The sequence below is a fragment of the Panonychus citri genome, unplaced genomic scaffold (assembly GCF_014898815.1).
Source record: "Panonychus citri isolate SS breed McGregor unplaced genomic scaffold, ASM1489881v1 Contig00117, whole genome shotgun sequence".
NCBI lineage: Eukaryota > Metazoa > Arthropoda > Arachnida > Trombidiformes > Tetranychidae > Panonychus > Panonychus citri.
The window spans coordinates 198,329-221,155 of record NW_026515522.1 but is presented as its reverse complement, the minus strand read 5'-3'; the positions used below and the strand labels follow the sequence as shown (position 1 = coordinate 221,155).

Here is a 22,827-nt window from a genome sequence, read left to right as displayed (position 1 = left end):
AAAAATATAAAATAGAGGGAGGGAGGGGAGAGAGAGAGAGAGAGAAATGAGAATGAAGATCAAGAGCAGAGTGACAGTAACATCAGTTTACATCTTAGATCCTGAGGATCTAAGAAACCTGAGCAAAAGATACTGGTTGAAACTGGTATATCCAGAGAGATGATGGTGAAGAAAAGAGAGAAATCAAGTAACAAAGAAAGAAAGATGAAAAGTTGCAGGAAATAGAAAAAAAAGGTTTGTGCGTAGATGAGAGAGAGAGAGAGAGAGAGAGAGAGAGAGAGAGAGAGAGAGATATGCTGTAATACTTTTTTTGTGTTTTCATTAATCAATATTAGAAACAAAAAATATCTACATGTATTAATAGAAACTATCATCTTAGAAGATGGTGAGGATGAGAAAAAAATCAACTTCTTACCTCTATTAGGAATGAAAGTAGATTTAGGAGAACATGAAAGACTCATGAGTACCATGGCAGCCATACAATCATCCATAACTGGATCATCTCCATCTTCGAGACTGTTACTTGGACGTCGTTTTCGTCCTTTTCGTAATTCAATGGTCACCGGCGACATTTTGTTTATTCCAAGGTTCCAATTAGTTACTTTGTTATCTTTTTCTTGGTTGATTTTCCTCACTAATCAATGATCACCCAAAACAAACAGTTCCAGAGGATTATGATGATAATCAATATTGAGATTAAGTGATGATGATGAGAGAACGATGATCGTCAAATGAATAATCACAAGAACATTTTTTAAATTTAAATTGAGTTTTTTTTGTTTTCTTTTATTCGACTTTTCCAATTGGATTCCTAATGGTTCCTTTTTTTTGCTTTGATTGATTCTTTTTGATTCTGTCAATTCTTGTTTCTTTCTTGTTGATGTAGTTCCTCTTCCGTCAACAGGATTCCCTTTTTGTTGTTACTCTTATTATTAGTTGACTTCTGGTATCGGTTGTTGATTTTCTGTTGTTGTTTTTTCACCGAGATTTTATTCACCGGTAGTCACACACATAACAAGGCATTAAAATACAAATAAATTGGACTTGATGTTTGATGTGTGAGTGAGTTGATCATGATTATCATGGTAATGAAGGTTTCATGTTACCGCAATTGCAAGTTTCATGATGTAAACAGTTTTGTCAAAATGTGGGAGGAGGAAGGGGAGGAGAGAGAGAGAGAAAGAAGGAGAGAAGGGGAGAAGAGAATAAAAAAAGTTATAAATTAGTGAGTGAGTGAGAGAGAGAGAGAGAGAGAGAGAGAGAGAGAGAGAGAGAGAGAGAGAGAGAGAGAGAGAGAGAGAAGAGAAAAGCAAAAGAAAGGAAAAAGTGAAATAACAGAAAACCAACAGTAAAGAATTTTCTTTGTTTACACTTTTTTCTTTCATTTTGACAGTGAAGAAGAGAAAGAGGAGAAAAAGAGAGAAAGAGGAAAAGAAAGAGAAAAGAGAACATGTTCTTCTCTCGGGAGAAGAAAAACTTACCGTTTTCTTCTCTTTGTTTCGTTTTTCTCTTTAAACGATTGATGATAATGATCACTAGTTCCAAATGATAATAAGAAGATGATATTGAGCTTTTGAAAGTCAACCTTTTTTTCAACGAATCACAAAAAAGAAACAAAAGTGTCGACAGTTAACAAGGAGAAGAAGAAAAAACAATAATTAAGTACAATCAATTTGCGGCGTTAACACAGGTAAACACTAATTACGACGAGAGAGAAAAGTTGAATCAATTGTTGAGATAAACACTGAGAGAGAATGAAATTGATGATTGGATTAAATTTACTTGAAAGATTGCGAATTAAAATGATGAGGCAATCAATTTGTTACGAGAGGAAGGAAAGTAATTGAAAGAAACACTCTTTATGTAGAAAAGGTAAAGATTTTGACGTTTTGATGTTACGATCGGTTTGAGTTGAATGTTGTTGTTGTTTCTCTTGGTATCAAGTGTTAATGGTTTGCACCAGAAAAGAGAGAGAGAGAGAGAAACTGAGAGAGAGGGAGAGAGAAAAAGAAGAGAAAAAACTGGTTTACTTTTCGTCGTTACTGGTTCCCTTGTTTTCTCAACTTGGAATATAAATTTTCTCTATTTCTCTAATAGAATAATGATAAACATTAAATAGAGAGAAAATTAAAAAACTGGTGACTTTTTTTCTTCGCTTAAACTTTAGGTTATTCGTTTTTTTATTCCTTATTGTTGTTGTCAAGTGATGATGATGATGTAATGTTGAAAGAGTTGACAAAATGTAAAGACCTTTTACCGATGATAAAGAGGAAAAGCACCAGGAAAGATATTAAATTTATTATGACAGGAAGATGATTGTAGGTCAAGCTTTTTTTACCAAAAGTGAGAATGAGAGAGGAAGAGAGAGAAATAAAGAGAAAGAGAGAGAGAGAGAGAGAAATGGTGATGATGAGGAGAAAGAAAAACAAAATCTGGTTATGTTGTTGTTATTGTGTTGATTCTGGTTGAACTTTTTTCGGGTTTAATATTGATGATTCTCTATCTCCCTCTCTATCTCTCTCTTCCTCTCTTTTTCAATGATGATGATGATGATGGTAAACCGGTGATGTTAATTTTCAATTAAAATATTGATTTAAAAAGCTTCAAGTAAATTAAGATGATAGAGCTTATAGTTGGTGACAAAGTAAATAAGCTTTCAAATTTTACTTTGTTTCTCTTAAACTGTTGTAATTTTATCAAACAGAAAAATAATGTTTTCACAAAATAGAAGATGAAATTTTTCAGTTATATGTACATTCAACTATGTGCATATATTTAAGTTAATTGAGTATATTGATTGGAGAGAGAGAGAGAGAGAAAGAGAGACAAAAATGTTGACACTTTCTGAAAGATGATGATTTTAGAATTGAGAGAGAAAATGTTCTTTGATGTTGTTGATCTTCTCAAGATGGTGTAATGTTGATGATTGTGGTGATGATAATGATGATAAAGTTATTAGGGAATAGAATTAACAAGAATAGTGAGTGAGAGAGAGAAGTGAAATCAAGACACAAAGAGAAACCAGAAAAGAAAACGTTACTCGTTTTATTGTGCAATCAGTTAACTTGCAAGATCGCAGAACGAAAAGGAACTGAGAGAGAATTAAAGAGAACACAAAGAGAGAAAGAGAGAGAGAGAAAAAGAGAAAAAGAGAGGCGCAAGTCAGAAGAGAAGAGAATATCTGGTTAAAGAGAAAAGAGAAAAAAATAATAACAAAGAAAAAGAAAAAAAAGAAAACGGGAATTCTTTCCACTGGCTCCATCTATCGAATACCGGAACAACTAATGTACCGGTAATTTTCTTTTCTGCAACTAAACCAGAATTTTTTTTGTTCGAACTTTTTTTTAAACTAATCAATTAAATTCTCATTTAATTACCTCATTGATGTTGATGTTGATTGTATATTTATGTATAAGTGATTATGTTTAATCTTTTTAGTCATAATTGGAAAATGTAATTAGTGGTAAAACAATTGAACAATTAGTAATTTAAACAATGAGAATGTGATTGAGATGATTAACTTTGTTTACATGTTTGAAAAGTCAATCAATGACAATCAATGTTACTTTTAACAATTAGGGAGAAAATGATAAACAAAAGTTGTAAAATGTTTACAATTAAGTTTAATTGTTTAATCTGTTGATTGTGAAACTTATTAAGTACAAAAATGAAACAAGGGAACAATTTAAAATGTTATTGGTCAATCATTGATTGTTTACTATTTTCTATTAATTGATTGAGTTTATGCTAATCTAATTATTGATTGACATTGATAATCATTTGAATCTCAATTCTGAGTGAGAGATATTTTTTTCTGTAAGTTCGAAAAATTTTTATCAAAAAATTCTAAAGTTCAAATCAATTAGTATATTGTGATTACGGTGAAACCAAAGCAGCTCTTTAATTGTTGGGTGATGAGGATGAATGAAACTGTCAATTCCATTGCATCATCATCTTTTTATCTTCATCCCCTTTTTTAGTATTTGATAATGATGATGAGGAAGATAATTGATGTATGAAAGAGTTTTCTCTTTCTCTTTTTTTCGAATTTTGTCTTTTTCTTTTTTTTTGTTCTCTATCAAATTCTGTTATTTTTCTTTTCTTCGTATTCACCAAGCCTTTTACTCTGAACATTAAAATGATGATGAAGAAGAAGAAGAAAAAAACGAAATTAAAATAAACCCTCAGGGCATCAAAGAATAAAAAAAGGAGAGAAAGAGATGACATTGGACGATGAAGAGCTCGATAAGAGATTCTGGATTGAAGCATGATGAATATCTTGATGAAAGGATAGTTGAGTTGATTGAAATTTCAGATTTACAAACTTACCTGTTGAAAATATTAACGAATCAGAATGTTAATGTTTTTGACAGTTTTTTGTTTGTTTTTTGCTTCTCTTATTGAATATTAATCAATTCAAATGAATTGAGTTGATTAGTTATAAGATATGGAAATAAAAAGAAGAAGAAAATTAATAAATTGTAATGATAATCAAGGTGTAATAATGATAACATGCAATGTTTTCAGGGAGAATTCAGTTTCTATCATGGTTTCCATGTAACTCAAATTTTCTCATTCTTTTTTTCATATTTCTTTTTCTTCACCATGGAGATTTCTCTCTCTCTCTCTCTCTCTTTTTACCTTTGTTAGTTTATTATTTCATTTTCGTGTGTCAATTAACTTTCTCAATCAGTAAACAGCCAATTGGAAACAATAGAAACTAATAATATACTTTGAGCAACAATTAATTAACTCAACAATGAATACATGATATCAACTGTTATATTTTTTCGGAAGAATTGAAATTATATCATCATGTTGACAGAAAATTGGGTTGGTGAAGGAGAAATGAGAAAAAAATCGAAGAAAAAAAGTAGAGGAGAAAAATTTTTCTTTTTTCTTCTTTCCTGATACTGAATCGATCCAGAATTTTATATATATATTTCTCTCTCCTTGTTCTTCTCTTTCTCATGGTCATCATCATCTTCTTCAACAGAGGAAAGAATAGACAATGAGCACAATAGAGAGTGGAAAAAAGTCCGCGTGATATTTGAACGTGATCCTGATCAAGAGAAGCAAAAAAGGACGAAAAGATAAAAGAGGAAGATGATGATGATGATGAAGAAAAAAATGAGCAAGAAGAAGATCATGTGGATGATGATGATTGAGAGATAAAAAAAAGCGCAAGAAGATAATGTTGAGGATGGCGAAGTTATGAAATGCTAATAGAAATTTGAGTCACAGGAAGATGATGAAGAAGAAGATGACAAAAAAATCCCATGGTTCAGGTAATGAGAGATTCAGAGTAATATGATATTATTGATAAATATTATGGAAGTAGTTCAATTGTAGTTTCAGATCGAAAGGAGAGAAAGAGGAAGAAGAAAAAATCGAGAAAAAAAGTTCTATCTGATTATCAGTCTCATTATAATCATCATCCTCATCATCTTCATCATCCATAAGCTGAATCAATATTTGATGATGATGAAAGGTAAGGTAATGAAAAAATTATGATAAAGTTAATTTGGAGTTAATATTATCATTGATCAAGATGAAATAATTTGATTGATCAAAGTTAACAATCAACTAATCAAATAAATTATGAAATCAACAATCAGTTAATCAAGAGAGAGAGAGAGAGAGAGAGAGATTAAAGCAAAAATAAATGTCATTCAGTTAATATGAAGATTAGGGTATTGATTAAATTGCGAAAAAGTTTGTTGATTGTTCAATAATCAACTAATAATTGATAACAATTGACAAATTACTGTTATCCTCATGATTGCAATTAAATTAAATTGCAAATTGAGTTGATACATACACTCACGAGTAACAATCAGAAAGAAAAATTTATTTTACTTTATTGTAATAATAATAATATGTAATTCAATTACTTTATTGATTTGATTACCTGTTTTTTATTTACAGGTAAATGTTTATAATAATTCAATTGCTTTTGTAAATTTTCAATTGTAGTTGAGATAAATTTTGATCATTTATACAAATCATTTGATATTAAATTTTAAATTCATAAATATAAAAAAAATACGATAATCATTTACATCTAATGCATATTTTGAGTGTGTAAATTTGAGGTTAAAGGTTAAGGCATAAACTGGAAATATTGGTAAGAAGGAAAAATGAACAAAACAACAACGATTCAGATTAAGGTGGGAGTTGAAAAGGAAGATGAAAAGCAAGTTAATGATGATGAGATGATGATGATGATGATAAAGGTAAACTACCAAGTTAATCTTGGTTTACCAACCCTATCAAGATACGAACATGAAATTGACCTGATCCTTGGAAAAGAAAGTTATCTTTTTATCTTCTTCGACTTTTTTTCTTCTTTAAGATCATTTTTTGCTCTTCTCTCTCTCATCATCATCATCATCATTACTTGCATCAATCTCTTTGATCTCATTCTCTAGCTATTTGCTTGGAGAGTCACCAATTTTCTGTAATTTTAAGGTAAAAAAACAATCTTCATACCGGACAACCTCTCTCTCTCTCACTTCTGTGGCTATCTCACCCTCTCTCCCTCCCACCACCTCCTCTCCTTTCACTTGGTAGAAGATGAAGATAAGCCCCTCAAAAGTGATTATCTTTTTTCTTCACTCTTTGACTTCTTCTGTAAGGACCCATCATCATCATCATTATGATTATATAAGAGTGAAGGAGGAAGAAGATGATAAAGAGAGAGAGAGAGAGAACACCTTAAAAGGTAAAAAGATCCAAGGGCTGGATAAGAAAAAAAGTCAATGTTTGTGAAGAATAAGATGATGATGATGATGATGAAGTAAAGGTAACAAGGGAAGAAGAAGGAAAGATCATTAAACGAAAGAAGGAGGAGGATAAAGAGATAGATGAAGTTCTTCATCTTTTTCGCTTAAAACCTGTTGCCCGTAAGGATGAGGCCAAGGTAACAAACGAAATAAGATGATGAAACGCTCTCTCTCTCTCTCTCTCTCTCAGGTTCTCTCTTCTTCTTCTTCTTCTCCCTTAATCTTCGTCTCTTAATTTGTATAAATATCATCTTGTCCTCGTTAATCCGTTTGCGCTGTTTACTCTCAATTATTCAATGACCTTTAAGTGAAGTTTAAATTGCTTCTTTCTTTTTTGCTCCTTGTCTTTTTTCTTGGTTTCTTCCATTAACCATTAACCAGTATGATGATGATGATTATGATGATGGAGATGATAGGAGAAACTGAGAAAAACAAATTAAAAAAAAGATGAGGAAGAGAAAAGATGACAAAGTGTATATAAGAAATTGTGACTTCTGGGGTAACGAGTAATTGAAAATTTGTTGTTGTTTGCAAAGTAATTTATTTTGTAAACAATATCATGATAGATAATTGTTGTTATTTCCTTTCCTTTTTAATTAATTGGCTAAAAAAGATGATAGCTTGATGATAATTGCGATAATTATGATGGTGATGATGATGATGATGATTATGATGATAAGGTAACTTTGTGTTTATCAACAACAGGTAAGAAAAAATCATAATTTCTGTTGATCTGTTTGTTTTTCCTGAGATTGTTTATCTTGATCATCTAATTGTTGATTAGATGATGGTTTATATTCAATTATTTTAATATAATTAGCGGGAACTAGACCAATTTGTCCATCGATTGCAGCTAATAACCAATCACCAATTTTAGGTTGAATATCTTTGGGAGCAATTAGAATCTTCTGTCCGGTAGTTAAGGGTAATTCACCTTGAGAATTGGTTGTAAATGGATAAAGAGCTTGACCAATATAATGTTCATCTTTACCGATTGACCATTCAGTGTTTACATGGGACACTTTTCGTGTTGATCTTTTAAGTAATGTCCAAATCATCCAAGGTGCACCTAATACTAGGCCGAAAAAAATTAATATCGGTAATGATGACGATCTACTTGTTACAGGGTCTTTTCCACTTAAAAATGGGTTAAATGTTCCGTCAGCATTTAAACGTATATTTGCTGAAGTGGCTTCTCTCCAAGCTCTTTCATGGTCAATTAAACTATTCGAGGAAATGATTCCAAGAAAATAGAGAATCTTTTTCACCACTGAGAGTAAAAATCTTACAATTGGTATTTGATTAGTAAATTGTGACAGTTGATCTTTAAGCGATGAAATATGATGAGCAACACCAAGAACTGCTCTGAATGAAGAGTGAACAGCAAAATAGGTTGACTCAAGCATCATGGCTACAGATGAAACCGATTGGACAACCGATTCAAGTGATTGGAAACTTTGACCACAAGTTTCTTCCGCTATTCTGATAAAATCGTTTCCAATTGATGGTCCAAATCCACCATAACCTGATCCATATCCACCAGCACCATATCCACCATATCCTCCACCATAACCTGCGAATCCACCAGCACCATAGCCACCATATCCTCCACCATAACCTAGACCAGTAAATCCATTGAAACGATTGTAATTACCACCAAAACCATAATTTGAATAACCTGAATTCCAAGGGCGAGAGATTGAATTGTGAAAAGGCCTCGCAGGAACCGGTGGAGGCCCGTGACCTGTGGTTTCATCTGAATTTGAATTTACATTAGTCATTGATTATACACGGAAAAGGTTTACAATCAAATTCAACGGCGAAAACAAAACAATTATCACAAGAGGAAAATCAAAACAATCAATTGATTGATAACAAGAAATACAATTTTTTTAATGACATTTCAGTAAACCGATTTGTTTACAGACAGTTTAAGTTTATGCTGCCATCTATGTGAGGGTCGGGGGATTAACATTTGATGCATTTAATTTAAATGAAAATATAATTAAGATTGATGATTATTTTTGTCCATTTTGTTGATGTTTTGGCCTTTTATCAAATTTGTCACAACTTTTCATGATTTTGTTTCACTTGTACTTTGATTGTCATTTGTTTGTATGAGATTTTAACTGGTTACTTGAGCTTTGATCGACACCATTGAATGAATCGCTACCGATTATGATATTTGGTAATTTTGTTGATTGATTGGTAAGGTTAATTGTTTGATCCATTGATTGAGATGTTGGTGGTGTTTCATGTTGATTTGAGCCATTTGGAAGGGAGAGATTATTATTTGATGAGATAAAGGATTTAATTTGTTTCTGTCTCTCGGCAAGTTGAGCTTTTAATAAGAAATTAAGTTGGTTTTCTGTTGTAAGTAGTTGTTGAAACAAATCTAAATTCTCGGCTCTAACTTTTTCATATTTTCTCCTCCATTGGCAAGATTTTTCTTCATCAAAATCAGGTGAATCAGATCGATGGATTGACTGGTCATGGTGATTACGGTTAATTTGATCAAAATGATGAGAGTGAGCGGCTGAAAGAGCAGAGGATCGTGAAGGTAAATGAATAGCTGATTGAATTGAAGCTAATGTTGATATTGCCGAAGCGGTTGATGGATCAGCTCCAGTCAATCTATTATCGGGTGGACTTAATTCTCGACTATCTCTCCTTGAATCGCCGGCTAAATTTTCACCCAATTCTGGGGAAAGGATTGTTATCGCTGCTTGAACAGCTCCTCGAACCAGCGAGTCCAAAGCAAACATCCAATGAGGTTTGATATTATGACATCTAAGGACTCGATTAACCGCATCTTGGGCTAATAAAAGTGCCAATTGAATTTGATTGATTCCATCAAATTCAAGTTCTTCTTTAACGAAAGAAATCGCTTGGGCCAGTGGAGCTTTATCTTGTTCGGGCATGAAGTCACGAATACCCGCCAGTAGTTGATGAAGATGATCGGAGGTCAATAGAAGACCTTGAATATTTTGCTGGAGTAAATGTAACCAAGTGTCACACATAAGATGAGAATCGTCATTTAAAACTTGTACTAATGTCGCTCTCCTTTCAGAGTCTTTCTTTAACAAATAAAATCCTCCAGTGTCACCGTCGCGCGGGGTAGTCGAGGCACTTTCGATTGGTGGGCTCATTATACTTCCGCTATTCCGTCGGGCATAAGGCGCATCTTCATACCTGTCGAAACAAAAGCAAAAGGTTCAGAAAATTTCGAATAACTAATTGAATATTGATAAACTTTGAACATTTCCAACTAATCAGATGAAAAGACAACGCAGAGTAAGAAAAAAAGTTCAATGGAAACGAAAAGAGAAAATTTAATCCGGTTAATTGAGAGAATTGGATTAATTGTTAATTTGATTATTTGAGTACCTTAATGAACTTTGGGAACCAGGGATTACTAGGCGATCTAATTTGGGTCTCCGATTTTCATTTTTTCCACTACAATTTGTTTCATCCTTTAGTCTGTAGTTAAAACGAGTAGATTATCAAGAAACAATTAAGACAATTAATTAAAATGATTAACATGCCAAAAAAAGTTAATTAAAACAATGAAAGAGAGAGAGAGAGAGAGAGAAAAAAACTATTAAAAGAAAATCCAATCGTAATTGATTTTGATTTTGACGATACAAGTGGATTACAATTAAATGTTAATTGTTGTTGTTTGTTTGCCTTCAGGGCAATTTGGATTTTACGATATTGATTTGTCATTATTATTACTATTATTGTAAAGAAAGCAAAATGATAATTAAATTGTTAATCAAGCTTGTAAATCATCAAGTGATCAATCACCCACAAAATGGTAAACACAATTAGTTTTAATTATTTACATAAATGATAATTTACTTTATCCACTCTCACGGTTGATATTATGGTTAAAGTGATAATATTATAATACTTTACAAAAGTTATCACTATTAATAGAAATCGTAAAGAAAATAAGATAACATTTAATTTCTTAAATATTATCAATCATGATTACCAACAGTAATTATTATCAATTTGATTATGTGCAAAGGCCTCAGTTAGAAGTTGATTTTTACTGGTTAAATTTAAGTGTATTTGAATGATATGATAATAATCCAACGACCTTCATTAAATACTAATAACGAATATTGTTAATCATGATAATTATTAATGAATCTGAAGGATAAGTTCCGTGATCTTGATTGGTAATCAATTTTTTGTTCTCATTCAATTAATTATCATTTCTGAGATAGGGAGTGAGTGAGTGAGAGAGTTAGTTAGTAGCTATTAGATTGTGGGTCATTGTTTAGTTTATCAAGTTATTATCGATGAACAATCAAGCTAATAAATGTAATTGTTGATGGAAATGTTTTTCTAATCAATATTAACAAAATCGTAAGCAAGATAATAATTGGAATTCAATTAATTGTATCTGATTGATTGAACGTTGAAAGAGCTACTCAATTAAGCTTGAAGATTAAAAGTTGAGAATTTGATCCTAATTGTCTTAAGAGAGAGAGAGAGAGAGAGAGAGAGAAAATACTTACTTGGTCACATCATCGGCACTTTCGAATCGATTCCTTGAATCTGGACTTCGATCGTCTCGAGGTTGATGAGATTCAGCAGGAACAGAGATGCTACGATTGAAATCAAGGTGACTCTGTTTATGGGGTGTAGGAGAGGATGACATGGGTATTGTTTTCTTTTTCCGGTTTCCATGATGATTCTCAGCTAAAAAGTGATGTTCAAGTAATTCAGCGGCGGTCGCTCGAGTATCTGGATTAGGATCGAAACAGCGTAAAATAAATTCTTTAGCTCGTTCTGAAAGAGATTGTGGTATCTCTGGGTGTTCCTTGTGAAAACCAACTTTGAAAATAATCTCAGGCCTAGAAATACCATCGGTTCATTGTCATACTGAGCTCCAAGGTCAGCAATTAAACCTTGATCACCAGTCATCTCCACGATCAGCTGATGAAATCGAGCTCTCAAAGCTTCAGATGGGAAAAACATTTGAAAATCATCCGAGTTTAAATGGACATAAAGGAAAAGGCATCTCTCATCTCGCTTGTAGAGACTAAAGGATAAAAGAGATTCAAAAAGTTAATTACAATTACGATAAAAATGATTAATTGTTGAAAATTTCCAATTAGTTGTTAAATTGATTCAAACTCATGAGCTCATTAGAGATAATTAAATGATTACAATTTTGCGATTATACAATTATTAGAGAGAAAAGAAAATCTCAATTGACAATTAAATAATTATGTTCACAATTAACTTTATGTTAAAAGAGGGACAATTGAACCTAAATTGTTAGCTCATCTGCAGAAACAGAAAACTATTTTGATTAAATAGTGTTATTCAATTGATGCATCAAACAGACTTTTAATAATAATAAAAAACATTTTGACAACTAATGATTAGTTAACAATCAGTTTTATTATAATCAATTGCTAATTTGTTGATTGTTTAATTTGTCTATGATATTTTCTCGTCTCTTCATTAAACTTTTCAATTTAATGAGCGATTATCATCATAATAATAAATATGAATAAGATGTGGATTTTTCAGTTAAGATTACATACAAGCTACAAGGATTCTATTCGATGTCGAGATATCAAAAGATTCAGCTTAATATCCTACGAAACGTAAAATAGTCCAAACTCGATCGAAGCGGCCATTCATAAGAAATTCTGGCTCAATTTTTGTATGTACGAGTTAAGGTTTTTTTTGCGAGCTTCGAAAAGAAAGAGAGGGAGAAGAGCATGGGTCCCAAAAAAACACTATTAACAAACTTTCTTACGAAAGTATTATCAGTTTATTGGGAATGAATTTCGTCTCAATTCAAACAAAAAGGTCAACCTTTTGGGTGAATGATTTATTCTGGTCATTGGTTTTTCTTCAATGTTTAGTAGAGTTTTTTGCTTTTGCATTTTGAAGTAAAAAAACTGAAAATTTCGAAACATTTTTTTACTTTGGTACAACTTGGATAAGAGTTATGATTTAATAGCACTGACCCTTCCGTTTATATCAATTGATCATCAGAAAAAATCGTCAAAAAATCAATCATGAACTTGTTGACCTTAAGGATTAAACTCGACGAATATAAGTTGTATTTAAGAGATCCAATATTCAAGTCACATGAGTATTGGTGTAGTTGATTTTGATTGAAACATTCAGAGGAATGACAATTTTAATTATTAATTAAAAGCTGCCAAGGTTAATTTACATTGATTTGTTACCAATGAGATAAACTATTAATTAAAATGTAATCTTGTTGATAAGATGATTGAATAGTTCATCAAAAACTTTGAGACTCAAAGTTTGAGTTTATTAATTGTGCGATTGAATAACATTGAATTTCAATGTTAATTGACAATTAATTAACCTTAACCATTTAAGAGATGATAAATTAAATATTTAAACAATTTAAACTATAAAGTTAATTGTTCACAAAATGTTTACAGTTAGTTAATTGTAAACAATAATAATAATAATAATCAGAAAAACCCAAAGATAATATTAACCTTGTGTTGGGTAAATTCAAATTAATTCAATCTAATCAAATTTAATTAAAACTGATTTAGAAATAGAAAAACAAATTGTGTAACAATTTAAGTTAATTAATAACTCACCTAACGCCTCTAATGTTTGATGCTTCAATCACCCAATTGTGGAGTCGACGACAGTCCATTTTTTTCATACAATCGAGGCAAACATTGGTTATTTGGACAGATTTCTCATCGGCATCCATATTAACTGTCGCGTAACTGGGCTGATACGTTTTGGTAGGTTCGAGGACTAGAATGGGAAACTTGATAACATCGCTAATCTCTTCATCAGTGGCATCGATAAAATATTCCATCCAAAAGTTAAATATATGCTCATCGGGTGACCTTTCAGCGTCTTCCGGTTTCTTACGGAATCGATTGATCAGTCGGATGTTACCTATGGTCGATTTTAGGTACCAATTGGGTGGCTTTAATTTAAACATACATTCGGAGGCTTGAACGGCTTTGGCATAATTTTCGGCAAGAACTGAGATCTCAAAGAAAGTGGCAACATCCCAATACTCTTGTAGAGATGTCAAACTACCCTTTCGACCGATAAGGTTGGACAGAACCATTCCGATTCGTTGTAGCTCCTCGGAGGCTGCAAAATTGGCACCATCGATAACTAATAGAGTGGCCAGATTAATACCAGCGTATTCGTTTGGTTGAACCTCGAAACCATTTGATTGCATTCATAAGACTAACATCATCGGTATATGTCGATTCGACGAACATATTTTTATAAATTCGACCACAAAGACAAATGATATCGGGAACATGGCCTTCCGTTTGTTCTAAGGCCATGGAGATAAATTTAAGCGCTTTCTCTCTATCACCTTCCTTGTTACGACGATTAAGGGCAAATGCATAGAGATAAAGAATCGCTGAGCTAACGGTTGACTTTAGATGAGGAACTGTTTGTGAATAGTTTAATCATTGCGTCGTAATCTTGAATCTCTCGAAATGACATGAACATATTGTAAACTGTCTCCATGGAAATCAGGTTAGGATCAGCGAGACGTTTTCTCAGGTTATGAAGAGTTCCCCTTAATTTTTCACCAGTATTTTCATCACGAGCTTTTCTCAAATCACCGAGAAACTTTTCCTTCATATGAGCTCTTAAAAGAAAAAGAAAATCAGTAAATTAGTCTCGTTTTCATCAGCGAAAACTTTGATTAACTTACTTTGTTTGTATCTCAATCTCTTGTAAAATTTTGGTTAATTTTAACATGGAGAAGGATTTTAGTTTCAGATGAGGTAATTATATCACCATTTCCAAGCCTATTGATGACATTGGGCTCCGTTACGATACATTGTTTATTTTCATTGACTCGATATGAAATTAGAGTATAATTTCAACAGGTAAGTCTTAATTGTAAAGCACTTTCAGTATTAAATTCATTAAAAAGAAGTATATTTTGCTTCATTCCGAAACTTTCACGAACATCAAGAAGATAGAGTAATGAATTCTGTTGTTCTTGGACACTAAGGTCAATTATTGCAACATCGGCTCCATGAAATTGTTCAACTGCGGACATTTCACCGAAATCCCATGTTTGGAATAAAATTAAATGTAATGAAGCGTTTGAAGCTTCACAAGCTTCTTGAAGCTCTTCATAGGCAATTTTCCGTTGAGATAATGATGATGAAGCCAAAGTCTAGAAAAGAAATGGAAAATATCATTAGTAAATTACTATTAGTAATCAGGTTGTTTAGTTAATTAGTTTAATTTTTATCATTTAAAATTACCAAATCCATCACACAAACAACTTCAACTCTGGGTCTTGGTTTAAGTTCGTAAACATCAGTAACCATTTTTTCACTTGATGATCTTTCAATAGTACCCATAGTTTGGTGTATAAAGGGGATGGGTAACTGATTAAAAGGTTGTCAATTGAACAATTTAATTTTCCAATCACTTTGTTGTCAATGAGAGAGAGAGAGAGAAAAAAAAATATTCAAGTTACTAATAAAAGTAAATCAGAAAACAAAACAATCACATGAACACCTCGTAATTGCAGATACTTCAAATTAACATAAGTGAATGGTGATAGTAAACAATTAACAATAAGGAATAAGAAAATGAGAGAGAGAGAGAGAGAGAGAGAGAGAGAGAGATAAACAAATGTAAACAAATAAAATTAATTTTGTTAAAAGTTAATCTAATTTGGTGAAGACGAGAAAACAATTAAACTGGTAAATATGATGTTCACTTGGATAGTTAACTATATGTTGATTCTAATTTTAAACAACTCAAATTATATTCTTGATTCAGATTCTCTTGTGCTATTTAAATAAATAGCTCAAGAGTTTCAATCATGTAACTAAATTAACTAATTTTTGCTTAACGATCATATGATTAACTTTATCAATTTGGATTCCAAATTTTGGACTCTAAATTTACATGTTGATGGAGAGTGAAATCTATTGGATTATATTGGAACTTCATTCATTAGGAAAAAAAGAAGAAAATTTTGGCGCAGTTTTTGAAAAATCGAAGAACAAAAAATTTTCGATTCTTTCGATTGATCGATATTTCGATGTTAAGCATGTGCGCATGTTCGATACTATCGATGCTCTTTTTTTCCTCATTTTGGTTAATCGAAGTGTCAGTTTGTTTATTGGCGTTTTTTTTTGTTTGAGTTTTGGTTGTTTTTTCTTATTGATTTTCTTTCTTCTAATTAATTCCAATGGAATTGTCAACTGAAGCATTTCTCAACAATGTTGACGAAGAAGCGAACAACAGTGTGAACAATGTTAGTGATTCTCTTGGTGGTGGGGACGTTGATGTCTCCGTTGTTGCTGGTGAAAATGATGATGATCAAAATGAACAACATCCTGAGGATAATGATGATGAAGAAGATGATGATGATGGTGATGAAGGTGATGATATAAATATTATCATCGGTGAACTGAAAGCACCTGAACCACCAACATATCAACCTCTTAGTTTCAATATCGCTAAAAGGGCGACAAGTGGTAAATCAAAAAATGTTGGCCTTGATTTGGACGCTGTTGGTATTTATGAAGGTTCATCAATTCTTGATTTTGATGTTGATACAATGAAAGAGAAACCCTGGAGAAAACCGGGAGCCGATTTAACCGATTATTTCAATTATGGTTTTAATGAGATGACATGGAAATCTTATTGTGAGAAGCATAAGAAAATTCAACAAATGTTAACCGGAGGTGGCGGTGGATCTTCAGATGATGAACCAGTTATCAAAAGAGATCAACCAATTTCAATTACCACAAGTCAAGGTCCAAATACTAGTCCACCAAAGGAATCGACAATACCTGTTGCCAGTGTAAACGAGAATTCCAAATACTCGGGATTAGGATTAACAAAGAAAGCTGGTCCTCCACCGGGTAGAAAACCTTCAGGTACAATTGATGTTATCGGCGGTGGTACACCAAGTACTCCATCAATGATTGCCAGTCGTCGACCGCCCGATACACCGGAACAACTTGATCACTCCGGTGGTAATTTTGGTCCAATTTTAGCTCCACCACCACCACCAACTATGCAATCTTTATGGTATCCACCACCTCCATTTGGTATTCCACCTCCTCATGTTGGAATGAATATTTTCCCACCTCATCCTGCTAGTGTTCCAACAATTAACTGTCCACCAGTTGATTATGGAATGTTACCAATTAAAAGAAAATACGAAGAAGAACCAGAAAAAAAGGAACATCGAACTACCTCATCATCATCATCATCATCATCTAAACGTCGAAGTGAAAGAGATGACAAAGATAAACGAGAAGATAAAGATAAAAGAGATGATAAAGATAAACGTGATGATAAAGATCGAAGAGATCGTCGTGATTTACAAACCTCAAAAGATGATCGAGATCGGCGAAGTGGCCGTGAAAGTAGTAGTCGTGAAAAATCTGGTCGAAACTCGAAACGAGATGAAACTCGTCGAAAAAGTCGAGATAAAGAAGACAGAGAAAAAAGAACCAGAAGATGATCGACTAATAATAAGAATATATTTTTTTCTTCTTCTTAAATACTTATTTAAATAATCTAAAATTCCTCCAATCAACAAATCAAACAAAACCTCTCTCTCTCTCTCTCTCTCTCTCTCTCTAATTGTAAAACATCATTCGAAAAACAATTTTCTCTTTTTTTAGATTCTCACAATCATTTCAATTAAATTTATTCCAATCAAAATGTTTCAAATTCGCGCTCAAACTCAATCAGCTGTTTTTCATTTTCTGTTTACAAAAATTTTTCCAATTCTAATTTTCCAATAATCACAATTATCATTTTCCTTTCTAAATGTAGAATTTAATTAATCCGATTAACAATGCAAATCAATTATCTCCTTTTACCTTACAGTTTGATGTTAATTGTGAGTCTTAATTACGTCAACTCATCGGTTAACAGTAATATGATTCCAGGATTAGCTAAACGTGGTAGGAAATCAATTGCTGCTGATTGTTTGTCTCCTCTTGTTGGACAATTTAATTGTAGTGAACCGATAATTGATTCAACTACCCAACAACCTGTTAATTGTGATAAAACTAATAAAGCTAAAATAAATTGCTCTCTTGGTGAGGGTTTTTATTGTAAAGGTTATCCAGATAAAAATGTAACCACTTTCTCAATGGAAATTGATTGTCTCTATACAAATGGTTATCATTTTGAAACTGCTTTGTTATTATCAATTTTTTTAGGTTTGTTTTAATTGTTAACTATTAATTGATTAGTTTTCTTATTAACTGATTATCTTTCTTGTCTATTGTTTCTTTGGTTATGGTTATTCTTAGGTATGTTTGGAGCTGATCGTTTTTACCTTGGTTATCCAGCGATTGGTCTACTTAAATTGTGTACATTTGGATGTTTTTTTATTCTGCAATTTATTGATATCATTTTAATTGCTTTACAAGTACTTAAACCAGTTGACAACTCTAATTATATAATCAAATATTATGGACCTCGATTGAATATTGTTCATATGGATAATGGTAGTTGGCCTTTGAATAGAAGTGAACTTTGAATTCTGTAAGCTAATAATTGATTGATTTGTTTGCTTTTCCAATTAGACTTGATTATAATGTTGTTTTTCTGTTTTTTTTCTTCGTCAATTTTAGATGATAATGGTTTAATTAAGTCAATTATTCGAAATTCAGAATGTGGACTGATTGTTCAATGATTTCGAAATTTCTTCCAAACATCCAATTATCTCTATTTCTCTCTCAGAAGAGACTAAAATTTGAATTGACCGAAAAATGGATTCACCTTTTAATCAATGAAAATGTTTCTATATTTTCACCATGTAAATTGTTTGTTAATTATCTCACACAAATCAATTTGTAACTGAAAGCGAAATGGTTCTGGTTAATCAATCTGTTCTTCAATCACTGCCATAAGGAATTGACTTGTTTCCCAATAACAATTAACCAAAAAAAACGAAAATGACACCAAATTAATCAGATGACTAACTGTTGGTTACTAATTGTTGAAAAGTTTCAATAACTAAATGATGACGATGATCATCATGGACAATCCTCTTCATGGAAACAGACATCTCGTTATGGCGTTAGCAACAGTATATATCAAGAAAAACTGGTGATGATTAAATTGATTGTGCAATTTAACCGATTAATTTTCAATCTTTCTCTCCAACTCTGCTCATCAACAACAGACTATAATCATCATGCTGATTCTTACCATCATTTGCCTAAGGCTTTCTGGGCTTTCCTGTTTTCCCCTCATCATAATCATCATCAACAACAACAATTCTGAGCTGTCAATCATTTTAATTTTTTCCATTTCAAGGATAAATATTTTTACGAAATCCTGATTAACCGAAAGAAATGAATGTACAAAACTTGACCCACTCGAGAACGAAAAAGAAATGACCAGTAGTCCAATTGAAGACCAATTTCGACCTATCAACTGCTTTTGACTTGGAAAAAGTATCCAAACGGAAAAGGAAACCATCCATAGACACACACACACCGATTGAAAGGAGAAGAGAAAGAAAAAATTAAAAAAAAAGATAAATCGGATTCTAATGATTAGAAGTCTAAATTTACCTGGAGGATCTTATTGTAAGCTGATAAACGTGTTTTTACCTGAATTAAAAAGGAAAAAGAAAAGAGAACGAAAAGGAGAAAGAGAAATAGAAAGAGAGATTAGGTCGATTTGATCATCATCATCGGGAGAGAAGAAAATTTTCTTCTTCGCCCAAGGCTAGTTATCTTCTTTTTCTGAGGTTTCCCTCATTTATCATTTTCCAGTTTCGATTTTTAAATACAACAGGTAGAATTACAATCTATTCCTAATCAACGTCACAATTGAAAATTTCCATTCTAATTGTAATCCCAATTACACTTTTTCTGTCACAATTTGAACTCAAACTCGACAAACTGTAAACTCCCTTAATTGTTTCACGTTCTTAATTTGTTATTATTATATTGCTCATGTGAAATTGAATCAACTAATCAACTGATTAATTGTTCATCCTTGATTGTTTACTTGATTCATTTAATCATCTCTTTTTGTTTGTTTTTTCATTTTCGTTTTCGTAACAATTTAGTGTAACTTTATAGTTAATTATGACTCTTTCACCATCAAAGTATCAACACCATATGACGAAACTGTTTAACCATTGGAAACTTGGGTCAACAATTAGTCCACAATTAGTTTATTCATCAACATCATCTTCTCATCGTGAAAATTATAAACACTTTGAGAAACTATCAAAACCCCCGAAAATATTGATAACAGGTTAGTGTCTTAATCCATACCTGTTGTCTTAAGGATTAAATGAGTTAAATGATTTGAACAACAATTGAGAAAATTGTTTGATTAACCAACAGAAGCTGAAACAATTTAAAAGGAATTAAATTATCTCCTAGTGATCAGCTCAATTGTAATACCTTGAGTTTTAAAGCCACAGGCAATCAACCAAACAGTAGCAATTGATTTAACCAATTTTCCCAATCAATTGTTACCACAATCAAATTTAATCTCATTAACTGATTGTTTAAATCTTTTTCTTCATAATAATAATATCATTTTATATTGATGATAATTTTCAATTGCAATGATTTATGATTTATGTTTTCTTTGGATTTAAAGTGATTAGCAAATTTAATCGTGATAATCATTTATTAAATCATCTCTTGTCAATCTTATCATTATTTTCGAGCCATCAAATTGTTATTATGTATTGATCGATATGAGAATCTAAATATCCATTTCCGTTTCCATTAACCTGAACTTTGATTCTTAATCCAGTAGATAATTAACTAGTTTAATTATTCAGTTTTACCTGTCAAATTGTTGACGATGGATTAACAATGACTTGGTAAGATTATCTTTTAGCTTCTTTGATCCAAATAGGATTTAGAAACTAATCTACTTGAGGAAAGGTTTATTAGATTTACCTGATTCCAAGTTGGTGATAAATTTTCAAGACTTAAATTTCACCTTGGATTAAGTATCATCAGCTGTTATTGGATAATCCTAATCCTTTGATTATTCAACCATTGGAAATATTAATAATAATTTCCAGTGATAGATTTTAATCTTTGTAAGCAAATTGAGAAGGGAAAAAGTTTTTAATTGTTGAAATACTTTTCTCAATTTACTAAATTACAGGAAGTCTTGGTCAGCTTGGAACTGGATTAGCTCGTAAATTAAGGTAATTAATTGTTCCGCATGATTTGGTTGGATTAAATTGTTTAAATCGATGATAATATTGATTTTTTTTCTTCTGTTCGATTACAGGGATATCTATGGTTCTAATAATATTATTATGACGGATATTATTCGAGCACCTGATCAAGTATTGAACAAAGGGCCTTACCTGTTTGCCGATGTTCTGGACTTTAAGAATCTTCAAGAAATTATCGTTAATCATCGTGTCGATTGGCTGATTCACTTTAGTGCTTTATTAAGTGCAATCGGTGAAAATAATGTTCCTTTAGCGATGAGGATAAATGTTGAAGGTCTTCACAATATCATGGAATTGGCGAAACAATATAAGCTCAGGTTATTTGTTCCAAGCACTATCGGTGCTTTTGGACCTGATTCACCGCGAAATCCAACGCCCGATGTTTGTGTTCAAAGGCCTAAAACAATTTACGGTGTTTCCAAGGTTCACGCTGAGCTACTTGGAGAGGTACAGTGGAAATCGAACCTTCGAACTGTGTTTTCTTTTCTCTGAAATTCGATTGATCGTTTTTTCTTTGTTTTCTCTTTTTTTAGTATTATAATCATAAGTTCGGTTTAGATTTTCGTTGCCTTCGATTCCCTGGTGTAATATCGGCTGATACCGCGCCCGGAGGCGGAACAACCGATTATGCTGTTGATATTTTCCACAAGGCTTTGAAATTTGGCCACTACAAGTGTTACCTTAAGCCGGACACTCGACTTCCAATGATTTACATTGATGATTGTCTTCGAGCTCTAGTTGAGTTTATGCATGTTACCCCTGAGCAGCTTCCACGGCGGATTTATAATATAACCGCGATGAGTTTCAGTCCACAGGAATTAGTTCAGGCCATAAGGAAATATATTCCAGACCTGGAAGTCTCTTATGAACCCGATTCTCGTCAGCAAATTGGTAATAATTGATCCAAAAGTCTAATCTGTAACCGATAAAAACAATTAACTAAAAACAATTTAATTTTATTTTTATGTGTTCATATAGCGGAAAGTTGGCCTCAAGTCTTTGACGATACCAATGCTCGAAATGATTGGACTTGGAGACACCAATTCGATATCGATTGTCTAGTCCGAGAAATGTTGACCAAAATTTTGGAAACTGAATCAAGTCCATATGTTGATCGTAATTCATTAATTGCTCAATCAAACAATTAATTATAAGAATAACAATTGAACAATAATGAGAATTCAATCGAAACTGAAAATTATCATAAACAAATTTACTAATCACAATTATTTTCGTTAACCTAATGATCTTGTTTATGTTTGGTCAAGATATTGACCATTGTTAGATTTACTTTCACTCTCTAATTACTTAATTACTCAACAATTAGACAATTTTTCGTCATAATTAAACAAAATGATTATAATCAGTTGATTGTGGTGACTATTTGATTAACCATAACTTTTTTTTGTTATTGCTGTAATTTGAAACAAGGGTTAATTGTGAGCCTGGATATTTAAACTGTTGGATATTGAAATGTACTTGATTGTTACAGTTAATCTGGTTGTTAAAAAAATGTTTAATATGATTGAGAAGATAATTGTTAGATTAGGTTAACTAAAATTGATTACAATTGAAACAATTTACAGGTATTTGTGTAAAGATTGATAAATGAACACTAGAATCTGTAAATTACCTTTAGATGGTGTCAAAGATGATTTGTAGTAATGTAAAGGTGAGAAATGATGATAGAAGAAGATGAAGATGAAAAGGGAGGGAGGGAAAGATGAAGGTAGAGAAACTCTGTCAACTTATCATCATTATCATCATCAGAAAAAAGAAGTTACCAAGTTCAATTGTGCTTCTTGTATTATT

At 32.1% G+C, this 22,827-nt stretch overlaps 5 protein-coding genes and 1 pseudogene across 5 annotated transcripts in view; 3 read left to right on the top strand and 3 right to left on the bottom strand.

Annotated features, from left to right (window-relative positions):
* Positions 1 to 3,153, bottom strand: part of LOC128390274 (zinc finger protein 704-like) — a 31,713-nt gene extending 28,560 nt beyond the window's left edge. Inside the window, exons 1-2 of the mRNA XM_053349964.1 lie at positions 1,482 to 3,153; positions 416 to 1,043 (exon numbers count right to left, since the gene is read on the bottom strand). Of these exons, the coding sequence (XP_053205939.1) occupies positions 416 to 572 (157 nt within the window). The 5' untranslated portion in view covers positions 573 to 1,043; positions 1,482 to 3,153. The remainder of the gene's footprint in view (positions 1 to 415; positions 1,044 to 1,481) is intronic.
* Positions 3,154 to 7,295: 4,142 nt separating this feature from the next.
* LOC128390289 (peroxisomal membrane protein PEX13-like) lies at positions 7,296 to 8,597 on the bottom strand. The gene has a single exon (XM_053349983.1). It carries the CDS (start codon positions 8,564 to 8,566, stop codon positions 7,502 to 7,504), a length of 1,065 nt encoding a protein of 354 aa, XP_053205958.1. The 5' UTR covers positions 8,567 to 8,597; the 3' UTR covers positions 7,296 to 7,501.
* Positions 8,598 to 8,653: 56 nt separating this feature from the next.
* LOC128390291 (mitogen-activated protein kinase kinase kinase 15-like) lies at positions 8,654 to 15,368 on the bottom strand (annotated as a pseudogene).
* Positions 15,369 to 15,923: 555 nt separating this feature from the next.
* Positions 15,924 to 17,394, top strand: LOC128390286 (pre-mRNA 3'-end-processing factor FIP1-like). The gene has a single exon (XM_053349981.1). It carries the CDS (start codon positions 16,009 to 16,011, stop codon positions 17,293 to 17,295), a length of 1,287 nt encoding a protein of 428 aa, XP_053205956.1. The 5' UTR covers positions 15,924 to 16,008; the 3' UTR covers positions 17,296 to 17,394.
* Positions 17,395 to 17,619: 225 nt separating this feature from the next.
* Positions 17,620 to 19,815, top strand: LOC128390290 (TM2 domain-containing protein CG10795-like). Its single transcript, XM_053349984.1, has 3 exons — positions 17,620 to 18,004; positions 18,098 to 18,332; positions 18,422 to 19,815. Exons 1-2 carry the CDS (start codon positions 17,635 to 17,637, stop codon positions 18,325 to 18,327), a joined length of 600 nt encoding a protein of 199 aa, XP_053205959.1. The 5' UTR covers positions 17,620 to 17,634; the 3' UTR covers positions 18,328 to 18,332; positions 18,422 to 19,815.
* Positions 19,816 to 19,888: 73 nt separating this feature from the next.
* LOC128390287 (L-threonine 3-dehydrogenase, mitochondrial-like) lies at positions 19,889 to 22,413 on the top strand. Its single transcript, XM_053349982.1, has 5 exons — positions 19,889 to 20,063; positions 20,940 to 20,982; positions 21,069 to 21,462; positions 21,549 to 21,906; positions 21,994 to 22,413. Exons 1-5 carry the CDS (start codon positions 19,892 to 19,894, stop codon positions 22,161 to 22,163), a joined length of 1,137 nt encoding a protein of 378 aa, XP_053205957.1. The 5' UTR covers positions 19,889 to 19,891; the 3' UTR covers positions 22,164 to 22,413.
* Positions 22,414 to 22,827: the final 414 nt, after the last annotated feature.